Consider the following 24693-nt stretch of genomic DNA (forward strand, 5'->3'; position numbering starts at 1 on the left):
TACACTTTCATATCTCCCGTTTATTTTTTTAGTTTCAATTGAATATAAGTAATTTGAACTATTTAAATCTATTCAGTGTCGGTCTTGGAACGGGTGGCGTATTGGTTCCACCCTCGCGGCCCCTTCTGCTTGTAGTCGGCCTTCTCTAGCGGCCGCAAGTGCGCTGCGGCCACGCGGTCCCTGTAACAATTTATATTTAGTATAATCAAAGAGAATCGAGTATTAGGCACTGGTCCCACCGCGAGCTAGTAAGCTACGAGTCGGCTATAAAAACGGACAAAAGATAGGCACTCCCGTGCAAATAAAAGAGACACGGCGATATTAATAGCTCACCGCCGGGCGAGTAACTATAAACATCGCCGTGTCTCTTTTATTTGCACGGGAGTGCTTATCTTTTGTTCGTTTTTATAGCCGATAGCTCATAACTTACTAGCTCGCGGTGGGACCAGTGCCTTAAAGAGAATTACTGTCAAAGTAAAATGTGTAATCACAGTGCATAGACTGCCATCTCTTGACACAGGCTTAAAACTTTTGAACCTCAGTTTTGACAATTTGGCCCATATTCTTAGCTTGATATGTTTTAAAATGTCAAATATTTTCATTAGCGCCATCTAGCCGAGCGTACCCCAAAGGTGTATCGCCATCTAGCTCACCGTACCTTTTTCTGTATGGTTTTGGGGTACGTTTTTTAGGGTTCCGTAGTCAACTAGGAACCCTTATAGTTTCGCCATGTCTGTCTGTCCGTCCGTCCGTCCGTCCGTCCGTCCGTCCGTCCGTCCGTCCGTCCGTCCGTCCGTCCGTCCGTCCGCGGATAATCTCAGTAACCGTTAGCACTAGAAAGCTGAAATTTGGTACCAATATGTATATCAATCACGCCGACAAAGTGCAAAAATAAAAAATGGGAAAAAATGTTTTATTAGGGTACCCCCCATACATGTAAAGTGGGGGCTGATTTTTTTTTTCATTCAAACCCCAACGTGTGATATATTGTTGGATAGGTATTTAAAAATGAATAAGGGTTTACTAAGATCGTTTTTTGATAATATTAATATTTTCGGAAATAATCGCTCCTAAAGGAAAAAAAAGTGCGTCCCCCCCCCTCTAACTTTTGAACCATATGTTCAAAAAATATGAAAAAAATCACAAAAGTAGAACTTTATAAAGACTTTCTAGGAAAATTATTTTGAAGTTGATAGGTTCAGTAGTTTTTGAGAAAAATACGGAAAACTACGGAACCCTACACTGAGCGTGGCCCGACACGCTCTTGGCCGGTTTTTTCTTAGACTTTATCGGTCTATACGAAGTTAAATAGGTCTTTGGTATAATTTTCCATTTAAGGGCTCCACACGGTTTTCATCGATTTTTGAGTTGTAACTCCTTTTGCGCTACAGCTAGTACAGCTAGAATTATAAGATCAACGGCCATCGGTTCTTCAATCTTTCATCTCTATTCGGAAGAGCCATGTTTTGACAAAAATATATACTTATTATATGCATTTTTCAAACATGGATGGACTAATAAAACACTTTTATCGAAATTTGATTGAACCTTACAATTATCAGGATACAGTTGCTGTTGTCAGTTGTTGTCTTAGCGCGTGCCAATACAGAAGCTCTCGCTCAACACAAAAGGAACAATACCTTTGTTTAGAAACGTTCGTTTCAAAAAAATCATACTATACCTAATATGATAGGCTTTAGAAACTGTCATAATATCAATGGATTCAAATTGAAATTTGGCAGTGAATGCCCTTAAGTACCTAAATTGCTATATTACTTTAGAAAATCATATCGCTCGCTGACGTTCCTGCTCGATAAAAAAAAAATTATAAATGAGAGACTAGTTTACCCAATTGCAGTTTTGCTGGTAAGGTAAAACATCAAACTATTACGTGATAGTCGTGTACCAGCAGACACTTTTATTTCAGCTTCAACCGACATTAAAGCACAAAAGATACGTTACACGAAGCACAAGCACCTCCTTTGTGAACTAATGGCTATAGTCTGAGATGCTTCAGTACGTAGCCAAATGCAAATGTCGACATCGTGGCTATACTCTGTACTTTTAGGTATTTAAAAGAACGTAAACAAACAGTTTGTACACTTTCGGGTAGTTACAACATTGTTGGTTAAGTGCGTTTTCACATTATCCGATCCGATATCGAATGTCGGACCGATATCCCATACAGTACAGGCGCCATCTTGGTTTTTTTCTATTGAAGTCCTTCCGACATCCGATATCGGATCGGATAATGTGAAAACGCACTAACCAACCAAATACAAAGTCCAAGCGGATCTGTCACTAAACGACCTACAATAAAAATAGCAAAAATGTATTTTTACCCTTGTTCCTCGTAGATAACCAAAATAGAAAAAAGAAAAAAAAAGAGGAAAAAAAATTGATAGAAACCTGCAAAAAATAATGGTTTTCTACGATTAAAAAAATCCTATTTCAGAACCAAGTTAGCTTGGAAGAATTATTTTTCCTCAAACAAAACCAGATATCAAACTTCTAGGAGGAACAAGGGTATTTTTAACCTCGTTATTTGGCCGTATAATGTTGCCATTTCCCCTCCCCTCAACTGGCATAAGGAGCACTTTGAGGGTAGATTTTGTTTACATTTATTTAAATAGCTAAAGACACAGACTAAGATATAGCTACAAATCTCGACTGGGGGACAATTGTAACTTTTTTTTTCTTAGCCTATTGGAGTGTCCCACTGCTGGGCAAAGGCCTCTCCCCTGGCTCTCCATAATTCCCGATTCTCGATAATTGTAACTAATCCATTTTTTCATTGTTAGATTATTGCACTATGATGTGTTTTAAATGTATCCACTGAACACGCCTACCATATTATAACCAGTGGACACTCCATTTAATAATGCAAACAATGTAAAACATGGAGAAAATGTAGTTACATTTGCCTCCCAGTCGAGATTTGCCCCACTGCACCTTATAGCTATCTCTATCGCTCTTCCGTATTGGCGAGACAGAGACAGACTGCGTTTCGATCGGCGTCTAGCGTCGACGATTATCGTTTTGGCTAGGCCGGTAGGTTCTCGGGATGCGCTAAGTGATATGACTGCTTGTGGCTTTTTTGTTCTAAATTAAATAGTTATTTGTTTTACAAGGGGGCAAAGTTGTTGTTTAACCGCACGTGCCAATATTGATACCCGAGCAAGCGAAAGATTCCAATATTGAGCCGCGAGCGTAGCGAGTGGTTCAAAAAGTGGAATCTTGAGCGTTGCGAGGGTATCAAGGCACGAAGGTTAAACAAACTTTGCCACCGAGTGAAACACAATTTTTTTCACCACACCAACACTATGAAAATATGAACTGTAAAACATCAAAATAAATAAAGTACTTCAATTTATTTAACATTTATGATTCAAAATCATCATTTATACGGGAATACCAACACCCAGCTTTAGACATCAAGTTAAAATTTGTAGGAAATTACTTTGCACTCTTGTGGATAAAATGCAATTTTGCTATCAGTTTTCGAATAGCAAAGAACGTCTTTATCAGTTGGTGTGGTGAAAATTAAATATTAGTCCTCCTACGAGCTACAGGAACTTATACGTTAACCTAGTTGAAATAATTATATGTGACATAAGTTGGTAACGCAAAAATTATTTGTTTATTTAGATGAAGGATGATAAGAGCACCAAACGATGCAATGCAAACCCGTAATGTAAAATACCCTATAATGGACGCTGATACCATTAATATGGACAAAAAAAAAACAAGTCCTTAAAAATAAGTATCTAAAATTAGCTTCTAGAATCTGACGGCAATGTACCATAAACTAGAGTTATAAAGCTGTTTAATGTCGGAGTTTCAATTAATTCGGTTATTTCTGAAGGATTTGGCGCCAAGATAAAATTCACCAGTTTACTGAAAAAAATATCAAGACGAATTCTTAGCAATGTTGCTAAGAGAGTTGAGTTCATGTATTAAATAATAAAAAAATAATACTGGGTGTAAACTTGAATGAGTTTTACTTACTGCATTAAGCATAAAATAAGGTATAAAACATACTAGTTTGTTGCTCCAAAGATATAAAGAAATAGCGTTATTTTGCGAGTGTCCATTACTGGACCCGGAAAACTGCGTACCTCCTATGGTGGACAAGGAACAATTTACAAAACCAAAATTTACAAGAAACAATCCCATGTTAAAATAACCCAAACTAATTTTATTTATGGCATATAAAATTGACTCATTGAGTATCAGTTAGCTTTAAAAGTAAAATTTTAAACTTATTTCACTGTCGATACATAATGGGGGATCCATTACTGGAGAACTGCCGTCCATGATTGGAGAAAAAACACCTAATTTTAATTTGTTAACTATGAAGAAATCAATAGGAGTATCTATTCTGCAATACGCTTGAAATGTAAAAGAAGGTTAAGACATTCAATATTTAATACGCTTAGCGGTAGAATTTTTACATTTAAGGTAACGGACCCAATCATGGACAGTTTAAGAAAAAATTTCGCGTCTTTTTGATATTTCACTCATAAATGTAAAAATTCTACCGCTAAGCGTGTTAAATCTTGAATGTCCAAACCTTCTTTTACATTTCAAGCGTATTGCAGTATGGATACTTCTATTGGTTTCTTCATAGGTAACAAATTAAAAATAGGTGTTTTTTCTCCAATTATGGACGGCAGATCTCCAGTAATGGATCCCCCATTATGGACAGTGAAATAAGTTTAAAATTTTACTTTTAAAGCCAACTGATACTCAATGAGTCAATATTATATACCATAAATGCAATTAGTTTGAGTTATTTTAACATAGGATTGTTTCTTGTAAATTTTGGTTTTGTAAATTGTTCCTTGTCCATCATAGGAGGTAGGCAGTTTTTCGGTTCCAGTAATGGACAGTCGCAAAATAACACCATTTCTTTATATCTCTGGTATGTTTTATACCTTATCTCATGCCTAATGCAGTAAGTAAAACGCATTCAAGTTTACTCCGAGTATTATTTTTTTATTATTTTTTACATGAACTCAACTCTCTTAGCAACATTACTAAGAATTCGTCTTGATATTTTTTCAGTAAACTGATGAATTTTATCTTGTCGCCAAATCCTTCAGAAATAACCGAATTAATTGAAACTTCAAAATGAAACAGTTCTATTTGTTTATTTGTTTATTAGGATCACCAACAGAAGATACAATATACATACTATTAATTACAGATTATAAAAAGCCCATTCATAATTGATCCCCCACTTATAGGTAATCACAGCATGCAAAAACATAATATTAAGTATGACAATATTCCTATTGCCCCAAGGGCTATATATAAATTAACTAAGTTTACACATTTAAACTATTACAAAATTACAAATTAACACAGAAATTATCAATAAGTAAACAGAGTTAGCAAGATCCGTCAACAGATAGTAATTTGTTTTTAAATGAGGATTCGCTGTCGCTAAACACATCCATTCTATAACTCTAGTTTATGGTACATAGCCTTCAGTTTTTAGAAACTAATTTTAGATACTTATTTTTAAGGATTTGTGTTTTTTTGTCCATAATGGCATCACCGTCCATTATGGGGTATTTCACCTTATCAGTGAAATATCAAAAACAGGCGATTTTTAGGGTTCCGTAGTCAACTAGGAACCCTTATAGTTTAGCCATGTCTGTCTGTCCGTCCGTCCGTCCGTCCGTCCGTCCGCGGATAATCTCAGTAACCGTTAGCACTAGAAAGCTAAAATTTGGTACCAATATGTATATCAATCACGCCAACAAAGTGCAAAAATAAAAAATGGAAAAAAATGTTTTATTAGGGTACCCCCCCTACATGTAAAGTGGGGGCTGATATTTTTTTTCATTCCAACCCCAACGTGTGATATATTGTTGGATAGGTATTTAAAAATGAATAAAGGTTTACTAAGATCGTTTTTTGATAATATTAATATTTTCGGAAATAATCGCTCCTAAAGGAAAAAAAGTGCGTCCCCCCCCCCCCCCCCTCTAACTTCTGAACCATATGTTTAAAAAATGTGAAAAAAATCACAAAAGTAGAAATTTATAAACACTTTCTAGGAAAATTATTTTGAACTTGATAGGTTCAGTAGTTTTTGAGAAAAATACGGAAAACTACGGAACCCTACACTGAGCGTGGCCCGACACGCTCTTGGCCGGTTTTTTTTTTCTTAAACTGTCCATGATTGGGTCCGTTACCTTACATTGTGCTGCAAAAGTGTATGACGAATTGATGAAAAATTTCATACATCACTTCTCCATGCAATTTCGCAGCTCACGTATCACGTATTAGAAGGCCAAAAGAAGGTTTACTATACTATCACTCTATTGGCCTCACAAAGGCCCCGTTGTCACGCTTGTCAGATTTCACGTCATTCCTTGACCATTAATTGTTGGCCTCCATTCAAAACAGACCCAAACACCTCGAAAGTCAAGTACTGCATAAGGCATTACAATTGCCTTCGATTTGACCTCGCATAGGCCTCCGTGGAGACCTTAAGTAAACTCATCATAGGTCTTGGCAGTGTATGGCGTCGCATTTCACGTCATTTCCTAACCATTATTCTGTAGGCCTCGCATAGGCCTCCGAGTAAAACTTATGCAAACTCCTCATAGGTCTTGGCAGTGTATGGCGTCACATTTCATGTCATTTCCTAACCATTATTCCGTAGGCCTCGCATAGGCCTCCGAGTAAAACTTACGCAAACTCCTCATAGGTCCTGGCAGTGCGTACGGCGTCGTGTTACACGTCGTTGACCTACCAGTAGTGCCTGCTGGCCTCTCGTAGGCCTCCATGTAAAACTTACGCAAAACTCCGCATAGGTCTTCGCGGTGTGAATCGCGTCGTATTTCACGTCATTTCCTAACCATTATTCCATCGGCTTTCCATAGGCTTCCATGTAAAACTTACGCAAACTCCTCATAGGTCTTGGCGGTGTGTATGGCGTCGCATTTCACGTCGTTGACCTGCCAGTGGTGCCTGTCGGCCTCCACACAGCCCCGGAGCTGTCCCTCCATGGCCGCGAAGTCGTCGACGCCCAGAGGTTTGTCCATCCTTTTGAAAATAGCAATAACGAAATAAATTATAAATATTACTAGCTTTTACCCGCGGCTTCGCCCGCGTAATAAAAGTATTCTTATTGAAACGTTTACAAAAAAATAAGATTTTCATTTGGATCCGTAGGTTTCTTTGTAGGTACTATCTGTCCGCGATTATTTCGATTAAGGTAAAGCGGGGCAATTCTCGACTGGGGGGCCATTGTAACTGATCTATTTGCTGTACGGTCAGCCAAGAACCTTACACTGCTTTTTGGCTGACTGTACCTTACACATATTACTATTGTTTTAAAAGAAATTCTTGCAATGATTGTAGAATTGTTACACAGCGACCACAGCGTAGGTAGTAGGTACGAATATGTATGTATTTTACCTATATAAATATTTATACTGGGGAAACTTCATACAACCCACATAGCCAGTATCTCGACGCTATGGTCGGTAGGGTAAAAAGTACTTCCTTGCATTATCGCTTACAATTTTTTCCATTTTGCTTATACTTATTGCAAATGTAAACATATAAAAGGCAAGCAAACAACGATCTTCTTACAGCACATTGAATATAATAGTTATCACGGATGCAGGATACTCGCCGATGCCTACTTACTAATCCCTTCCCGCTGAGCCACCTGCATTTTACACTGCCTAGATAGCGATTGCCGACCGGAATAATTTCCGACCCCAATCCCTATTCTTATCCCCGTCCCTATCTGTATCCTTGTCCCCGTCCCCATCCCCGTCCCGTCCCTGTCCCTCCCCTATCCCTATCCCCGTCCCCTATTTTTATCCCGATTCCTATCCCTATCCCTATCCCTATCCCTATCCCTATCCCTATCCCTATCCCTATCCCTATCCCTATCCCTATCCCTATCCCTATCCCTATCCCTATCCCTATCCCTATCCCTATCCCTATCCCTATCCCTATCCCTATCCCTATCCCTATCCCTATCCCTATCCCTATCCCTATCCCCTATCCCTATCCCTATCCCTATCCCTATCCCTATCCCTATCCCTATCCCTATCCCTATCCCTATCCCTATCCCTATCCCTATCCCTATCCCTATCCCTATCCCTATCCCTATCCCTATCCCTATCCCTATCCCTATCCCTATCCCTATCCCTATCCCTATCCCTATCCCTATCCCTATCCCTATCCCTATCCCTATCCCTATCCCTATCCCTATCCCTATCCCTATCCCTATCCCTATCCCTATCCCTATCCCTATCCCTATCCCTATCCCTATCCCTATCCCTATCCCTATCCCTATCCCTATCCCTATCCCTATCCCTATCCTATCCCTATCCCTATCCCTAACCCTATCCCGTCCCCGTCCCCGTCCCTGTCCCTGTCCCTGTCCTTGCCCCTGTCAAATTATCATGCTAGGAGGTGAACTTTGAAAAATCCTTCCTATAAGGAACTTCCGTGTCAATTTGAAATCTTGAACCAGAAGTATAGATAAAAACTAAACCTACACTTATGGCTATTTTGGATATTTTAACCCCATTGCACAACAACAGGGGAGAAAATATCTTTTCCACCTCATTAGATTTTAAAATCGTTGTATTTATCGTGATCAGCGACCCGATAAACCATAAAAACGATACCCATATTGTGTTTTTGACTTTACCTCCTTTAGGGGTCAAATTTTCAAAAAACCTGAAACATGTATTTAGTCATATGTCTTTAGGAATCCTCCTGTGAAGTTGTCCCTGTCCCTGTCCCTGTCCCTGTCAAATTATCATGCTAGGAGGTAAACTTTGAAAAATCCTTTCTTAGTGCTCCTCTTATGGCTATGTTGGATATTTTAACCCTATTGCACTACAACAGGGGGTAAAATTTCTTTTCCACCTCATTAGATTTTAAAATCGTTGTATTTATCGTGCTCAGCGACCCGATAAACCATAAAAACGATACCCATATTGTGTTTTTGGCTTTACCCCCCTTGCACCCTTTTAGGGGTCAAATTTTCAAAAAACCTGAAACATGTATTTAGTCATATGTCTTTAGGAATCCTCCTGTGAAGTTTAGTATAAAATAGTTAAACTAATCTTGTTTCCCCATACAAACTTTGAACCCCCATTTGAGCCCTTTAGGAGGTGAATTTAAAAAAAATCCTTTCTTAGTGCTCCTCTACACTATATAAGGAACCTACGTGCCAAATTTGACATCTCTAGGACCAGCAGTTTCGGCTGTGCGTTGATATGTCAGTCAGTCAGTCAATATCTTCTTTTATATATATTTTTGATATTTAAACCCCATTGCACCACAACAGGGGAGAAGGTATTTCACTTCCGCCTCGTTAGATTTTAAAAACGTTGTATTTATCGTGATCAGCGACCCGATAAATCATAAAAACGATACCCATATTGATTTTTTGACTTTATCACCCCCTTTTCACCCTTTTAGGGGTTAAATTTTCAAAAAACCTGAAACACGTATTCAGTCATATGTCTTAAGGAATCTTCCTGTGAAGTTTCGAATAAAATAGTCAAACTAATCTTGTTTCCCCATACAAACTTTGAACCCCCATTTGACCCCCTTAGGAGGTGAATTTTGGAAAATCCTTTCTTAGTGCTCCTCTACACTACATAAGGAACCTACGTGCCAAATTTGAAATCTCTAGGACCAGCGGTTTCGGCTGTGCGTTGATATGTCAGTCAGTCAGTCAGTCAGTCAGCTTCTTCTTTTATATATTTAGATAATACAGTCACCGGTATAAAGAAGTGATGATTTCTGTATCTTGTCGCTTTTAATCGTTTGACAATTTCGGATGACATTTCGATTTATTTATATAACAAGGTACAGAAATCATCACATAGATACGTATGCGGTGACTGTACCTACTCTTTAGGTTCCACCACAGAGATGCGCGCTACGTGGATGTTTGATATCCGCCAATCATGTCCATTGTTCCACAAAACCACAGAATATATAATAGTACAAGTACAGAAGGCTCACTGCTTTGATGTTCACGAAATGCCGCCTTTTTAAATGCCTACAAAATTCTTACAAAGAAACGAGCCGCACGTGCGTGGCTTCGGACGATAGGGTTGCCTATGGATTAAAACGAATTAATACTCAGATAAATGTTGTACTATTATATTCAAGTCTTGGGTACTCTCTAGATATATATACTTACTGTATTTATATATTTTTATTTAAGTCCCAACATCACAAGCCTTATTGAACTTTTCCGTGGGACTTAATCAATAGGTAGATCTGTGTAAGATTGTCCTATTTTATTCATGATATCTATTTAACTAAGCATTATTAGACATTGCACATGCAGACATCACATATGAATCTTAAAAAAACTCAAAACAAAGTGAGATCGCGCGCCGCCCCTGATTAGGCCGCGAGCTCGCGGCCGCCAGCATGTACTTGTAGCGCGGCGATAGAATCGCGGAGTGAGCCGCCCCTGACAAAACATAGCGCTAGTGGGAACGGGTTCGACTAAGATTGATGGATATCAGACGCATCCATAGCAACGTAGCGTAGCACATCTATATCTCTGGTGGATAGGCACCCTTATAACTCTTATAAGTTTGACACTAATTCATAATCACCATTTCGTCCTTGGAACCTTGGAGCTAGGAGCTATAGTTCTGGAGATACGATTTTTTTATATTTCTCATGTGTATATAGAGGTATTCAGTAGAAAAAGCTCTTTAACTCAAGCACACTTCTAGGGCAGTTTTAGACTATGATTTATTTATAATTACCTTGAGCTGGCTGGTAGAATTTATCTACAAATGATAACTTTGAATCATAAATATTGAATAAATTGATAGATTTGATTTATGTTCAGTATTATGTTAATGTTGGTGTGGTGAAAAATTTTGTGTTTCACTCGATGGCACAATTTGATTAACCTTCGTGCCTTGAAACCCTCGCAACGCTCAAGATTCCAATTTTTTAACCACTCGCTACGCTCGCGGTTCAATATTGGAATCTTTCGCTTGCTCGGATAACAATATTGGCACGGTGCGGTTAAACAATAACTTTGCCCCCTTGTAAAACACATAACGCCTGATAAAAGGAAAGTACAGGCAGCGATAATAATTATTTGTTTCACAAGGGGGCAAAGTTGTTGTTTAACCGCACGTGCCAATATTAATACCCGAGCAAGCGAAAGATTCCAATATTGAACCACGAGCGTAGCGAGTGGTTCGAGAAGTGGAATCTTGAGCGTTGCGAGGGTTTCAAGGCAGGAAGGTTAAACAAACTTTGCCCCCGAGTGAAACATAAAATTTTTCACCACACCAACACAAACAAAATACTGACTATAAAACATCAAACTAAATCAAATCTATCAATTTATTCAATATTTTTGATTCAAAATCATCATTTATAGGAAAACTCTACCAGCCCGGCTCAAGATATCAAGTTGAAATTTGTATGAAATTACTTTGCACTCTTGTGGATAAAATGCAATTTTCCTATCTGTTTTCGAATAGCAAAGTAAGCCTTTACCAGTTGTTGTGGTGAAAAAACTTATATCAACATATTTTTTTCTTCATATTATAAAAGCAATGAATCTTGGCGGCTACCAAAGCTCGCTTATCGCCTGATATTAAAAACCCCTAAATGTGCCACAAAATGCGTAATCAATAACTGCCTCCACGTTAATCGCCCATAAATTGCATGTTTTCTTTCTAGCATATGTATATTGTACATACACCGTGTTTCACTTAACACTAAAAACCTGAAAACACTTTGTTCAGAATCGAGAGTAGAATCGATTGAGCTATATCTTGATGGGGGTAATATTTTTATTTAAATTAGTATTATTAGTTATTTTTTACGTGCCCATTCTATTGTACTCGTAATACAACATTGTGTATATCGCATTGCTAGAGGTTGTTTACCTTTTTTCAGTATTTAGGGGTATTAATACTGGCCGGTTACTTGGACGATTATTTTTTCCGCTACTAGTTTGACGTTGTTTGTCAGTTTAATCTTAATGTTTATCATAAGTCATAACAAATTGAACTCGTACCTAATTACAACCTTGTCATTTTGAATATTGAGTTTATTTGCTTACTGCGATTACCTGTCCAATTTAAAGTTTACTGTGACAAAGCTTTAAAGTGTTTTACAGTGACATCTTAGCTGTCTATTGGTAAACCTTATGTCGTTGCAGTAACGTACACAAATAAATAGTCTTATGGTTTATGATGGTAGTTAGCAATTATTTTATTGAGTGTAGAGCTAAAAGTCAAGTAGAGCTGTACAGAAAATTAAAAATTCAATTAAAAAAAAAGTAACGATCAGATTAAAAGATGAATACTCTAGATGAGTTTAAAAAAATAAAAATCAGTTGGGGTGTTTGAGGTTTTGAGTGATACCGGAAACACCGTGTATAGGTAGAGTGAACAAGAGATATGTATGTTAAGTGCGTTTTCACATTATCCGATCCGATATCGGATGTCGGACCGATATCCCATACATTACAGGCGCCATCTTGGATTTTTTCCATAGAAATCCTTCCGACATCCGATATCGGATCGGATAATGTGAAAACGCACTAACGGTGTTAAATATAGCCTGAAACTGAAATAAATGTCATACAAAGAATACCTACCTAAGTCTGCAAGTAGTGCAAGTGTCCAGAGCTTGGAAAAAGAGATTCGTTCTAAGGCACGCCACAGACAGTCTTAAAAATTCATAATCTTAAAAAAGATTTGTATGCAATATGTCAGTTCAATCTGAAAATTCTGTCAGTTTAAACTGACAGGTTGCATACAAATCTTTTTTAAGATTATGAATTTTTAAGACTGTGGCGTGCCTAATTCAGACTAAGTATGTAACGCAGGCCTTGTTATTACTCTCCATACCTCTAAAACCACTTGATTTATTTATTTATTTATTTAATCTTTATTGCACAAAGAAAATACAATTGTACACAAGGCGGACTAAATGCTATAAGGCATTCTCTACCAGTCAACCTTCGGGCAAAACAGAGAAATTGTAGGCGGCGCAACATTAAATTATAGTAAGAACAAAATAGTTAAGTTATTTGCACAATATTATTAAGCTAACCTATATGTAATTGATATATTTTTATTTATCGCATTGATATATTTCCTTTTTTGGTTTATTGCCTGACTGTTGTTGATCTCTGATCGATGACCTAACCTTTTTCTCAAAAAGGGTGCCGATCCCTGTCCTTCAAGTACTGCAATGTCACCCCGTATGCTTATTGCCTTATAAATATGTTTACTTTTAATTTCCGACGAACTCGAGACGAGTCACCGCCACGCGAGTAGTCTGTAAATAAATAATATATATTCTGTCAAACAAGTTTGTCAGTAAATAAGAACTAAGAAAACTATAGGTAACCTTTTCTCTAGCACCTTAAAGAAAAGGATGCATATAGTTTTCTTTGTTCTTATTTACTGACAGACTTGGTTGACAGAGTATAGCACTTGCTCGGGGCGTATTCAGAAATGAGGAGACACACTGACATTTTGTCCCGCCAAGCGGCGCATGTGCAAGTGTCTAGGCATGTCACTGTCATTCATATGAGAGAGAGAGAAAAAACATATCATGTTCTCGCTCTCACGTATGGACTAATAGGTGGCGCCATCTTTCATGACCTTTGAGTGTGCCTCCTCATTGATATCAAATTGGAATAATATTTTTCACCACACCAAATAGTAAAGGTTCGTTAATTCTTCAAAACCGGCCAAGAGCGTGTCGGGCCACGCTCAGTATAGGGTTCCGTAGTTTTCCGTATTTTTCTCAAAAACTACTGAACCTATCAAGTTCAAACAATTTTCCTAGAAAGTCTTTATAAAGTTCTACTTTTGTGATTTTTTTCATATTTTTTAAACATATGGTTCAAAAGTTAGAGGGGGGGGGGACGCACTTTTTTTTTCCTTTAGGAGCGATTATTTCCGAAAATATAAATATTATCAAAAAACGAGCTTAGTAAACCCTTATTCATTTTTAAATACCTATCCAACAATATATCACACGTTGGGGTTGGAATGAAAAAAAATATCAGCCCCCACTTTACATGTAGGGTACCCTAATAAAACACTTTTTTCCATTTTTTTTTTTTGCACTTTGTTGGCGCGTTTGATATACATATTGGTACCAAATTTCAGCTGTCTATTAGTGCTAACGGTTACTGAGATTATCCGCGGACGGACGGACGGACGGACAGACAGACATGGCGAAACTATAAGGGTTCCTAGTTGACTACGGAACCCTAAAAACGGATAAGAATTAAGAAAGTTGCGCTTTATCAACAAGAGTGCAAAGTAATTTCGTACAAAATTTAATTTGATGTCCTATTAGTTTCTAGGCTGGCAATGTACCTGACAATGTTTTTTGACGTAGTCTGGCACCAATCATGTGCTGCCCTGCAGGTTAGACATTTAAAATTTGACAGACAGTCTGGTTACTATTTAGTGGTTGTGGTTACATCAACTTTAATGAAACTCTATTAATGTTATTTTCTCAAACATGGTATGAAATATTGATGTTATGTGCCTTATAATTGGCAGCGAAGTATGACGTTGCAGGTGCGACTAGGACGATTGATAGATAATGGAATTTCATACAAACCTTGCAGGCCAAGGCCGGCAAAGTCCTCTTTTTTAATTTCCAAACACAGATAATTGTGACATAACGTCCAGGTATTTAGCCAATTAAAAAAAACTATAAGGGGCTTTATAGACGTGCCGACTGCAACTGGTACGGGCCCTAGACAATATTTGATTTTGGGTGCGTTTTCATACAAAAAAAAATTTTTTCGTTTTTTTTTTTTGAATTTTTTTTTTAACTTTTTGTTTTTTTATAAGCGTATACGGGGTATCAAAGGGGAACGAAAATTCGATTATTTTTGCGCTACGACGCACCTTTTAGGAGATACAGCCATCCAAAGTTACTATTTTCAGTAGACTTTATTTATTTCATACCATGTTTGAGAAAAGCACTATACATACCTCGGCGGGAAATGGGGTTGCCCGCCTCAGACCTAACCGGCCTCGCTTCGCTCGGCCGTCTATATGTCTTTGGCCGGCGACCCCCTTTGTCCCGGCCTCTGTAGTAATGTACTATTATTTATTATGGACAGCACTAACAGTTATTGCTCGTGGTCCTCAGTTATCAAAATATATCGTTGAAGAAAATGCCTTCATCCTAAGATTCTAACTTCTAAGGTCCCAAACTTTTTTTCTACTTACTTTTGACTTCGATAACACAGACCTCAATGCCGATTGTTTAATACAATTTTTTTGGAAGATACAAGTAGGTAAATAAGAAATGACTAAGTACGGCACAACACAGCTCGAATGCCTCCAATGTTATGACATTGATAAAACAATTTGAGTTTCCATAGCAACGGCGGCAATCACTGACAAGGTTGCTGTGCCAGAGTATAAATAGTTTATTTACGATATTATTGGCTTTATAAAAAATGTTTTAACAGACACGCCAACATTGTAATTTCTCTATTATAGTCAAAAATTATAGTGCTTCAAGCACGCTTCAAGGCCTATTTGTTTTCGAAGGGCATTTTTTAGGGTTTTTTCTTTTCTTTTAATGGCGTAAGCAGCGATTTTAATGAGGAGCCACACTGACATTTTATCCCGGTATGTATGGCCGGTATGTCTGGGCCTGGGCACGTGACTGTCATTCATATGTGAGAGAGAGAGAAAACATATCGCCTCCTCGCTCTCATGTATGGACTAATAGGGTGGCGCCATCTGTCATGACCTTTGAGTGTGCCTCCGTGGTGCCTCCTCATTTTTTTTTTTTACTGACAAAGTATAACATGGTGAAACAAATTTCTCACCAGAAATTCAAATTTTATACGGAACGGTAAATAATAAATATGCTATTGCTAGCCTATAGTTTGTTTGGAAAGAGGAGTGATGAAATATAGATATGGAACTCAACACATTCTATGACTCTTCATTTTCCACACAGATTCTAAATTATTTGAACGCCTTGACGCTGAACCATACAGATTGCACGTATCAAAATCATTAACACCAAAATCCCCAGTTATTCTTTTCAATACTTAAACCCAGCATTTAGCATAAACAGCGAACACGGCTAAATTAAAATGCTCCACGAGGCACCTTAAACATTCCGATGGGGATATTGCGGACAACTATTTCATAAGAACGGATGATTGGAATTGCCGCTAACACCTCAGGCGCGTTAGGGCGGCAAAACTCAAGCGTTTGAAACGCTGGAAAATTTAAAGCTTGATTTCAGTCAACTAGGACGCCTTTTAGGGATACTACTGCTGGCCTTAGCGTCTATTTCAGATGGTATTTGGTAAAATGTCTGAGAAACATCGCTTTTGGTACAGAGCCTGACAAGGGAAGCTAGCAGTAGATTGCGAAGTTTTGCTACGAGGCCTTATTTCCCATTAGTCTGCAAGTGCCGCAAACCAGGATACGTAGCCGAATGGCACAAACGCTCACGAAACGAAACGCTCGTAGATATCTATTTTTATCTCTCTTGCGTATTGGCGCGACAGAGCTACTACCTTTCGCGGCGTTTTGTTTTCGTTTCGCGTCGCAGAAATGCCATTTGGCTACGGCACCTGGTCTCGTATTAACTTGCGAGCATCTCCAATGCGTCACCGGTCGCTTCTCCTCAGGCTTCTCCCAGTTTTAGGTTTATGGTCGCCATTTACTGCTCAATTTTGTTCATTCTGATGTGTCCCATGCTGTTTTATTCGCACAGTAAAGTGTACAGGTACTTACTAGGACAGAGAGATGGCCGAGAGTATTTCACCTATGAATAACTGCTATCGGGCTATTTGCCTGCTTGATGATGCTATGATGTGTTGCTCGGCAGTAGCTCGTACAAAATGCATAATAATATTAAATAATCCTAAGACTATTATTTATTCTGCAGACGCGAACTTAGATTAAAATTCTACTGTTAATTAAATATGACATCCTGCATAGCTTATGAAAGTTCCAGCCACTTATTAGATGACCGAGATATTGCGAACGAGATGACGGCCTGCATAAATATTACTTTATCATGGACACAGCGGTAAATACATAATATCGCTCCGCAAGTGTAAAATAATGGGTGTATCTTACTCAAAAATATGTCCCATAGCATCTTAGTCTGGTATCTGTCCGGTGTAATAAGAGCGTAGTACCATATTTATGAGACGATTTTTTCGATACATACGTTTGCACTTGACTGTACTTCACACATATGTATACGTGCTTAATAATTTGATAATTTCATACAAATTTTAACTTAATAAAAAACCCCCGAGACTGGCAACCTGATATTACTGCAATGCCACAATTTCGTTTTCTTTCAACCCCCTATTTGCCAAGAGTGGCACTGAAACTTAGTAGCTTCATGTGCTCTGCCTACCATTTTATGGGATACAGGCGTGATTGTATGTATGTATGTATATTTTAACTTAATGGATAAAGAAAAATAACTACGATATCAGAACGTCAAGCATGTACATACGTACTTGGCTTGGCCCTGAAAATCATAATAAACCACGTCTGCAGACAACCTACGAATCTCACGGATTCCTTTAATGCGACCAGGGTGGCTAGCCGAATGGCACAATCGCTCACGAAACGCTCACGAAACGAAGCGCTAGTAGATATCTATCTCTATCGCGCTTGCATATTGGCGCGACAGAGCCAGCGGCGTATCGCTTTCGTTTGGCGTCAGAGAAATGCCATTCGGCTACGGGGCCAGAACTCCCATCACTTCACGAGCAATGGCAATGTTGGCTAAGCCGATCCGTTGGCTGGCTAAACTAACTCTGCACCACACCTCGGACAATGGTGATCAAATATATGAAAGAGGCGCGTTCCTTACGCACACTATTATGCTTCCAATTTTATCACTTATCCACGTGGATAAGACCTCTGTCACTCTCACACTGACATACTTGCCAGAACGTGACGGATGCTTTATCCAAGTAAATAAATGATAAAATTGGAAGTATATACGCCGGTTGAATGGGTCAAAAAGATTTCTTCACTTCTGTGGACAATATTATAAAAGTTAACGACTTTGGTACATTCGTATCTTGTTTTTCGTATTTGAGTGTCAAGAACTAAACATATTTCCGGTCCAAGGAATATAGTCTAAAAGATTACCACTAGATTTCCTTAACTTTTGTAATGTTTAGGAGAGATATAACCAATTCACCATACTATAAAATTTGTTTGAACCTAAAGCTAGGAACATATTACGCGGATCTAGACAATGAATATACACTAACCGTGCAAACTATCGGTCGTCGGTCGTGGACGTGGCCTTGAGCGCACGGACGTCCGATCGAAATTTGGCTCGCTGGATGTTTTGGTCAGCCGAAGCCACGTCTCGAAGGCCGTGCATACTGATCGGTCGCGGTCAGGGTCGCGCGACCGCGGACGTCCGCGTAGTATCTTCCTAGCTTAAATGTCTCAAAAAAGTTACCTTAAATCCTCCTCTACACCCCTAGCACAACCCCTATCCTTAAGGACTTTTGGTATGTTTATAGCCAATTCATAAAACTACAGGAATTGCTACAATAGTAGCGGCACGTAAGTTTAGCGCTAATTGAAATGTGGAGGGGAGCATACCCACCCTTTGCCCCCTGCAATCCCTTGAGAGACCTGTTTTTGACTTCTGGGGGGCGATTTTTGAATCTCGACCATTCGATTTCGTGAAATTCGTTCAATAATATCTCCACTACTATCGATTTAAATTCTACTAACAGAATCGAAAAAGAGTGGTCATTATCAGCGCTGGAAGTCACCATCAACACGCTGAGATGAGGCCATTTCGTGGCACTTCATTCCCTTCTGTCTTGTTGTTATTATGTGTATTTTGTCTTGCCTACATCCACGAATAAATGTTAATTCTTTTCTATTTTATAACCACTAGTTTTTAAATTACTAGCCGTCCTTTTTCAAAAATAGCATTACCTCGTTTTCCACAGGCTTTCGAACGACGAATTCGTGCGGACAGCGATAAACTTACGTGTATGCCGCTACTTGTAGCCTGCGGGCCGATTTTTGAGTCTCACGCGTTCGAATTCAGAAAATTGTCACTGAAAATAATAGGCAAGTCACCGTTTTCAACCGGTATTTTAGTGACAGTGAGACTCAAAAATCGGCCCCCTGATTGCCAATTTTCGCTTTAATTTGGCGAGGTTATTTGTAGGGGACTGTGAACGTGTTAAAGCACCCAATATGTCTCCTTATCGGGCACATCGCGGTGTAAAGGCCAACTTCAATAATAAGATCGTAAATGAGACGGATGTTTAATTGATTTCTCGTTATCGCCCACAAATTGCGCTTTATTTATTACTTATCTACTTATTCAGTAGTGCAAAGATTCATTTAGGTACAATAAGGCAAACTAAATAAGAAACTTTAGATACATTGTTTTCAATCGAATGGTTTTTTAGGTAGGTATTACTAGCTTCTGCCCGCGGCTTCGCTCGCATTAGAAAGAGCCAAGAAGTAGCCTATGTCACTTTCCATTCCTTCACTATCTCCATTTAAAAAATCACGTCAATTCGTCGCTCCGTTTTGCCATGAAAGACGGACAAACAAACAGACACACACACTTTCGCATTTATAATATTAGTATGGATTTAGAACGATGGAACTTGATCAAATTTTTTTATACAACGTCGGTGGCAAACAGGTATACCGTAATTTATAGGCGCGTGCAACTCAAGGGGTATCACATGAGCGTTGCCGACCGTTGGATTTATTTTTTTATTAAAAGGATAAAGATAAATTTTATTATTTTGTAATGGCAGACCATGTTTGAGAAATTGTATGGAGAAATTGAACAGTGGACCCAATTTCTTACCACTGAAAAAAGTTACCTTACTTAGTTTGTATTTCCAGTGACTCGACATCGAGTTATGTATGAAAAACTCATGGTAGCCAAAAAGATCACAATGTAAAGACGTAAACAACACCTTCGCTTTGGTATATTTCAATTTCTGTACTACAAATTTAAAAGACGTAAATTAAAGCGTTGCTTAAAGAGCGTGTTTACTTTACTTACGCGGACAGTAAATTGATAATAATGCAATTATGATATCGTAATTGAGGAGTGTCTTTTCAAAAGGGCTTATTTCCACTTTGAACTTTTTTTGGGAAATCGAGAAAAACATAATTCCACGGTATTGATTTTGAAATTAATATTTAATTTGCAAAATTGTAATATTGTAAGTTGACGTTAATGCTATGATTACATCAAACGCAACATGTGTACCTAAATAAATATTTAATTACCATATGTTTTTGAGAATTAAGCACTTTTGATGCGAACTCTTGGGAATTAAGCCCTTTTGTTGTGGCTTTGTAGCGTAAATGTTATTATTTTAAAATAGTTTTATTTTATTTTTGGAATTGTATTAACGTTAGTTGATATGAATGTTGTTGTAATACATACATATTGGTTTATCCACATAATCATTACACATTTTTCAAAATGTGTTCTAAACTTTGATGTTAATCTTTTTTTTAAAGATCAAGGCGAGATTTTTTGAACTAGGTATTATCTCAAAACAACGCGTACTTTTCTATACTAAGAACAACTGCATTCATAGTTAAAAAAAAAGAAAAAATGGAAATAAGCCCTTTTGAAAAGACACTCCTCAATTGTTTTATTTTGTATGTTATTGAAATATAACCAGACGGCTTAATGAATATATACCTTTGCAAATTAACGAATAAAAAAAATATACATTTTGTTACCGTAATGAGTACGGACGGCGACTAACAAAGTGTAGTTGTGTCGCTTCAAACTTGGGTAAATCCATTTTGCTTTAAGGTTGAATATAATAACATGATCTGAATGATAATCAACCTTATAGCAGAATGGATTTAGGTACCCAAGTTTGAAGTTAAGCGACACAGCAGTTAAAAACCGTCTGACAGTGACATTGGCAGCCACACATTCTTAGTTATTATTATACTTCCGTGACACATTCACACATATGACATTTACAGGGTGGCCCAAAATTACGTTGACAAAGAATAGGGAAATGTTGAAATAAACTAAAATATCGAAGTTACCGAAAATATTTTTTGGGCCTAAATATTATATATTGTACATTTCTACATTTACCATGGATATTTCAACAGCATTCATGCCAATGCACAATGTAGACCAATTGTGTCAATATATTTTTTTCCAGATTCATCATTCAGATATTCGCTGCTTGGTTAAGGAAATCGTGGCCCTTAAATCAAGTCTAGCCGAAGTTAAAGTTAAGTTTGAAGCCAGCCTAATCACAATAGCCGAATTACGTAATGAAGTCTCTACTTTGCGTAATGCTCCAATTCGGTCGGCGGTTTCAAATATTATTAATAATGATATTCGGACTGACACTAGTGTTAAGTTGGTCAGTATGCGCGATGCTGACACGCTGAAAAGTCCAGCACGTGCCGCCGCTCCGCGCGCGCCCCCCCTGCGCGCGCGACTGCCCCCCGTGACCTCGAAACCACGTCAGCGTGATTATGCTGGCGTCGCAGCCGGTCAGCTTGTCGCAGCCAGCCGGGTCAATGCACCTAATAAGGGGTGTGAAGAACCAGTGGAAGAGAATTCCTCCCGCGCTAAAGTCGATAAGGAGGGATTCACACTGGTGGAACGGAAGAAGAAGGCGCGCAGGGCACCTCGTAAGACTCTGTGTGGCACCGCAGAGCCGGTTAATTCTGGTCTACGGGTTGCAACACCGAGTAAGGCGCTCTACGTGTCCCGTCTTCATTACTCCGCCGTGGCTGACGATGTGGTGGAGTACGTTCGCCGGAAGACTGGCTACACGCTGAGGGTACACCAGCTACAGTCGCGTCATTACGTGCACTTCAGTTCGTTCGTGGTGCGCGTGCCGCGGCCGCTGCAGGACACCATCGCGAGCGCAGACTTCTGGCCGAAAGGTGTGCTTTTTCGGCGGTTCCGGGGCAACTTGCCGAATCCTACACCGGGGCAAACGACGCAACGGAGCCACGCTGTTTCGTCATCGCCCAAATCAATTGTTTAGTTATAATACTTTTATTCTTTGTAATGTTTTTTTTTTTTATTATTTAATTTCATGACGCATTGGATTTATCTGTAATGTCATTGAAATATGTTTTCAAATAAATAAAAATAAATAAATAAATAAATAAATAAATAAGCTCGATACGTTTCAGCCTACTTATGTAAATTCACCTAGCTTAATTAAAATTATAAATTATAGTTTATAATCATTTGTAGAACAATCATTCGTGTTAGGACAGAAAAATAATTATAGAGGTACAAACGTTTTTCAACGTATTTTTGGGCCACCCTGTAGTTACTAATTTGAAGATTTTTTTTATACTACGTCGGTGGCAAACAAGCATACGGTCCGCCTGATGGAAAGCGGACACCGTAACCTATGGACGACTGCAACTCAAAGAGTGTCGCATGTGCGTTGCCACCCCATTAGAAACTTGTACACTCCCCTTTTGCGACCGAAATGGTTGTATGAGCAATTGAGCATGCTGTGGGCCATACCCTAGACAACCAGCACTTACAACAAGCCCCATTCTACGTAGTTATTCAATATTCCATTAAAACGCTCTTTAAAAAGAGGGCTACCCTCCACTGCAAAATCGTCTATGCCTGCATTCTCATGAAAGTCAGGCATTTTGTCTTTGTCCATTAAGACTACTGGCAGCAAGCCCACGCCTATTGCTAGTCCCAGCATTGAAAACTCTTCCAAACGCGCTCTGTAAGTTTTCTCTGGGTAAACCTGAAACATGAAGTTTTTTTGTCAAGTACAGCGGCATCTATCGGCACATCGGACATCTAAATAATTTAATGTGTGTGCGTTCGCTCTCTCTTTTTTTACACGGGAGCGACAATCTTTTGTTTATTTCTATCGCCGATAGCTCATGGATCTCGCTGTTGATGCGACCTGTTCCTGGTTTTAAAAAGGTGATGCTTTACAAAACTGGTTATTTTTGTTTATTTATTATTTTACTAGCTTTTGCCCGCGGCTTCGCTCGCGTTAGAAGAGACAACAAGTAGCCTATGTCACCTTCCATCCCTTCAACTATCTTCACTTAAAAAATCACATCAATTCGTCGCTCCGTTTTGCCGTGAAAGACGGACAAACAAACAGACACACACACTTTCCCATTTATAATATTAGTATGGATTACCTGATCAGGATCGATGTGTAGTCTAAGCAAGGACGCTCTCAACTTCTCATAGTACAAGTGCAGCAACTCGTGGAAGTGGGCACGACGGAAGGACTCATCGGTGGCAGTAAAAATGAAAAACATAAGATCGACCACAGCATTCGCATCGTGAACCAGTTGAAAATCAACGACGACCAACTCTAACTTCCCATTTCTACGACGATGCAGTATGTTGCTTGGCTTAAAATCTCCGTGAATCAAAACATTGTCGTTTCCCTTTCGGAAATAATCCATAAATAGTCGATTGAATTTCTTCGATGGATGAAAGTAGTTTTTAAGTGTATCCCTATGCTCTTCGGCACATGAGATCGCAGTGGACAGCATTTTAGGCGCAACGCTTGCAATCCACTTTTCTAGTTTAGATTCATCCATTGTCAAGTATTCGCTTGCTCGCTTAAAAGCCTCAGGATTGTACTTGGAGTAAGCTAAAGAGAGGGCATGAAACTGTGCCATCAACATTATACCCGTTGACATGTACTCATAATCCACTGATGTCTGTCTATCGTATTCTTTATAACCTTCCGCAACCATGTCTTCCAACACCAGAGTTTCGTTCAAATACTCGTAGCCACATCCAAAGAGTTTTGGCTTACGGAATCTATGCTCCTTTGGGACACTGAACGTATCTTCTAGCTTTTCATATTGTTTCCACAATGTTTCATAAAAATACAGTTCGACACTGTACGGACAGTTAACAGGGTTAGTGACTCTAATTTTTGCGCTCCACGCGGCAGATTTTGCGAAGAGCTTCATATCTGTTTTCCCTTTTGCGTGGAGTGTGACGTGGGAGAGGGAAGACATGATGTTTGAGCCATCTCCGTCCTTTTCTCTGACCACATAGCTGTCATACTCCTGTTCTTTTGTTATCTTCTCGAGCACTTCCCGCAGAGGTGGTTTCACTTGCCCGGGCATATTGTTTGTGTGTTTGTTATGATTCTACGGTTATACTTAAAGCAAATGGAATCTTAATGATAGAAAAGGTTATAAATTGTTATTGTCAGTAGTAATAATGTGGATTGTTGTGGTTGATTGTTTAATACGTTGAAAAACTGTATAAAACGGTGAGGTTTTACATGGTGAGTGCGGTCAGTGGTGTCGCAGGCCAAGAATCACTTCGGATCATTGTCGGGACACATCCAATAGAGCGATTCCGTCAGCGTTCGGCCTACATTGCTACGTACTTACGTATCAATTATTAGGGTTGTTACATCTTGACGTCCCTTTGCGTGCGCTACCACAAATAAGAAAATTATTTGATTGACAACCCTAACGTCGAAAGGGGATAGTGGCATGCATTAGAGCTGTCAAACTTCGGTTTTGTAGGAAGTGTCCCTTCTGTACGCAAGTGTTATTATTTTTCCCCTCACTAGCTCGGAAACACGTGTTTTGTCCTTCAATACCAGCGGGTAAAAACGCATTTTATCCACTAGTG

The 24693-nt window shown here is 38.8% G+C and overlaps 2 protein-coding genes across 5 annotated transcripts; both read right to left on the bottom strand.

The window, feature by feature from the left end:
- On the bottom strand, positions 1–20252 carry LOC125237996 (coiled-coil domain-containing protein 103). Of its 4 annotated transcripts, XM_048145262.1 has the most exons (4): positions 15261–15360; positions 13289–13335; positions 6919–7062; positions 1–180 (listed from the first exon to the last, which is right to left on the bottom strand). In XM_048145262.1, the coding sequence occupies exons 3-4, from the start codon at positions 7059–7061 to the stop codon at positions 69–71; spliced, it is 255 nt and encodes an 84-aa protein (XP_048001219.1). In that variant the 5' UTR covers position 7062; positions 13289–13335; positions 15261–15360; the 3' UTR covers positions 1–68. The 4 variants fall into 4 exon arrangements, with proteins under 4 accessions (XP_048001219.1, XP_048001221.1, XP_048001220.1 ...); XM_048145264.1 differs by lacking the exons at positions 13289–13335; positions 15261–15360 and adding an exon at positions 19915–20252; XM_048145263.1 differs by lacking the exons at positions 13289–13335; positions 15261–15360 and adding an exon at positions 19910–20252.
- Positions 20253–22212: 1960 nt separating this feature from the next.
- LOC125237994 lies at positions 22213–24328 on the bottom strand. The gene is made up of 2 exons (XM_048145260.1): positions 23223–24328; positions 22213–22810 (listed from the first exon to the last, which is right to left on the bottom strand). The coding sequence occupies exons 1-2, from the start codon at positions 24171–24173 to the stop codon at positions 22589–22591; spliced, it is 1173 nt and encodes a 390-aa protein (XP_048001217.1). The 5' UTR covers positions 24174–24328; the 3' UTR covers positions 22213–22588.
- Between the last annotated feature and the right edge of the window lie 365 nt (positions 24329–24693).

This window comes from Leguminivora glycinivorella, chromosome 22, assembly GCF_023078275.1.
Source record: "Leguminivora glycinivorella isolate SPB_JAAS2020 chromosome 22, LegGlyc_1.1, whole genome shotgun sequence".
In the NCBI taxonomy this organism is placed as follows: Eukaryota; Metazoa; Arthropoda; class Insecta; order Lepidoptera; family Tortricidae; genus Leguminivora; species Leguminivora glycinivorella.